Genomic DNA, 1,649 nt, shown 5'->3' on the forward strand with positions numbered 1-1,649 from the left:
TCTGCCTCGACCGGCCCGTCTACCCCTGCCGCTCGCTCTGTGAGGTGGTACGAGACTCCTGTGCCCCCGTCATGGAGTCCTACGGCTTCCCCTGGCCTGAGATGCTGCACTGTGGCAAGTTCCCCTCTGACCACGAGCTCTGCATCGCAGTCCAGTTCGGGAACAGCAAAGTCACCCCGCCGCCAGGTAAGTGGGAAGCGTACTCTGATGGGATGGAGATGCATGCAGAGCCCCTGCAACCCATGCCTTCATCCCCTGAAGCAGAGCCCGAGGCGCTGGTGCTGGCAGAGGGCAAACCCTCTGTCTGCAGCAGGACACAAGTGGGCACAGTGGGCATCATCACCTGCTTTGGCTGGGCACCCAGCTGCCTGCACCGAGCTGCCCCATGACAGGGGAGAGCGTGGGATGAAGTGGGAGTCACTGGTGGATCTGCCACAGTGCTTTATCCCTCTCCTCTCACCGGGTCCCATGCCAGCAGCAAAGAGCATACTGCACCTTCAGGTCTCAGCCCCTCACTGCTGCTGCAGGGTGGCTGTCCCCTCAGGCAGGAGAGGAGACATCACCCAAAGGCAACCCGAGGTCAGGATCAGGGCTGTGACACCCGTCAGGCTGGGGCCACCCTCACTGGTGTTGTGCTTCAAAGCACCAGCATCTGGTTGGGAGGGTGTCCCCAGATTCCCTCCCCTTCTGGGGTGTGCTGTGACTCTGGCCAGCATGGTGTTTGGTGCCCCCCCATATCACCCCTGCACAGCTGCCTAGGGAGCAGAGGATCTGCTGGGCTCTCCCAAGCGTGTCCCCAAGGAGCTGGCCCAGATGACAAGTGTCAGCAGCAAGGAAGCTGTGACAGTGACTGGTCTCTCACCACAGTGTCCAAGATCTGCACCCAGTGTGAGATGGAGCACAAGGCAGATGGCATGATGGAGCAGATGTGCTCCAGTGACTTCGGTGAGTGCTGCGGTCTGAATAAGTGTCTGGCTCCCCCAGGTCTGACAGCTCGGGCAGGGGTTGGCCAGAGGGCAGGGTTGTATGGGGACAGCCCCATGGGAGTCCGCCAAGCCAGTCCCTTGGACCTCGTGTGCATGGGATGCTTGCACCACTGGACAAGACATTGGTGGGGAGATATGCAGAATGGGATGCTTGTGAGGTTCACTGTGGGCCTCTCTGCTGACCCCCCCCAACAACCCCTTTCCCCTTCCCACACTGTAACTTCTCCAGAGACACTTCTGTGTCCTGCCCCAGGGATGGGCTATACCTTGTTCTGCATAGGTGCCAGACCCTCCCACCCCACAGTATCCCAGTAGTGCCCCCCTCTCTCAACCATCCCCCATGGCCACCCCACACAGTGGTGAAGATGCGCATCAAGGAGATGACGGAGGAGAATGGGGAGCGTCGGCTGGTGGCTGCCCAGAAGAAGAAGGTGCTTAAACTGGGTCCACTCAAGCGCAAGGACACCAAGAAGATGGTGCTGCACATGAGAAATGCGAGCACCTGCCCCTGCCCCCAGCTTGAGAGCCTCAGTGGCAGCTTCCTGGTGATGGGCCGCAAGGTGGGCGGCCGCCTGCTCCTCCTGGCCATCTACCCTTGGCAGAAGCACAACAAGGAGATGAAGTTCGCAGTCAAGTTCATGTTCTCTTATCCTTGCCCCCTCT

General features: G+C 60.2%; 1 protein-coding gene across 1 annotated transcript; it reads left to right on the forward strand.

Annotated features, from left to right (window-relative positions):
- Positions 1–6: 6 nt before the first annotated feature.
- On the forward strand, positions 7–1,642 carry SFRP5 (secreted frizzled-related protein 5; the record flags this gene model as incomplete). Its single annotated transcript, XM_009076946.1, has 3 exons — positions 7–186; positions 868–945; positions 1,344–1,642. Coding segments are annotated over 3 exons (557 nt in total), but the record flags the coding sequence as incomplete, so codon positions are not given.
- Positions 1,643–1,649: the final 7 nt, after the last annotated feature.

This window comes from Acanthisitta chloris, unplaced genomic scaffold (genome assembly GCF_000695815.1).
Source record: "Acanthisitta chloris isolate BGI_N310 unplaced genomic scaffold, ASM69581v1 scaffold6336, whole genome shotgun sequence".
NCBI classification, from domain to species: Eukaryota; Metazoa; Chordata; class Aves; order Passeriformes; family Acanthisittidae; genus Acanthisitta; species Acanthisitta chloris.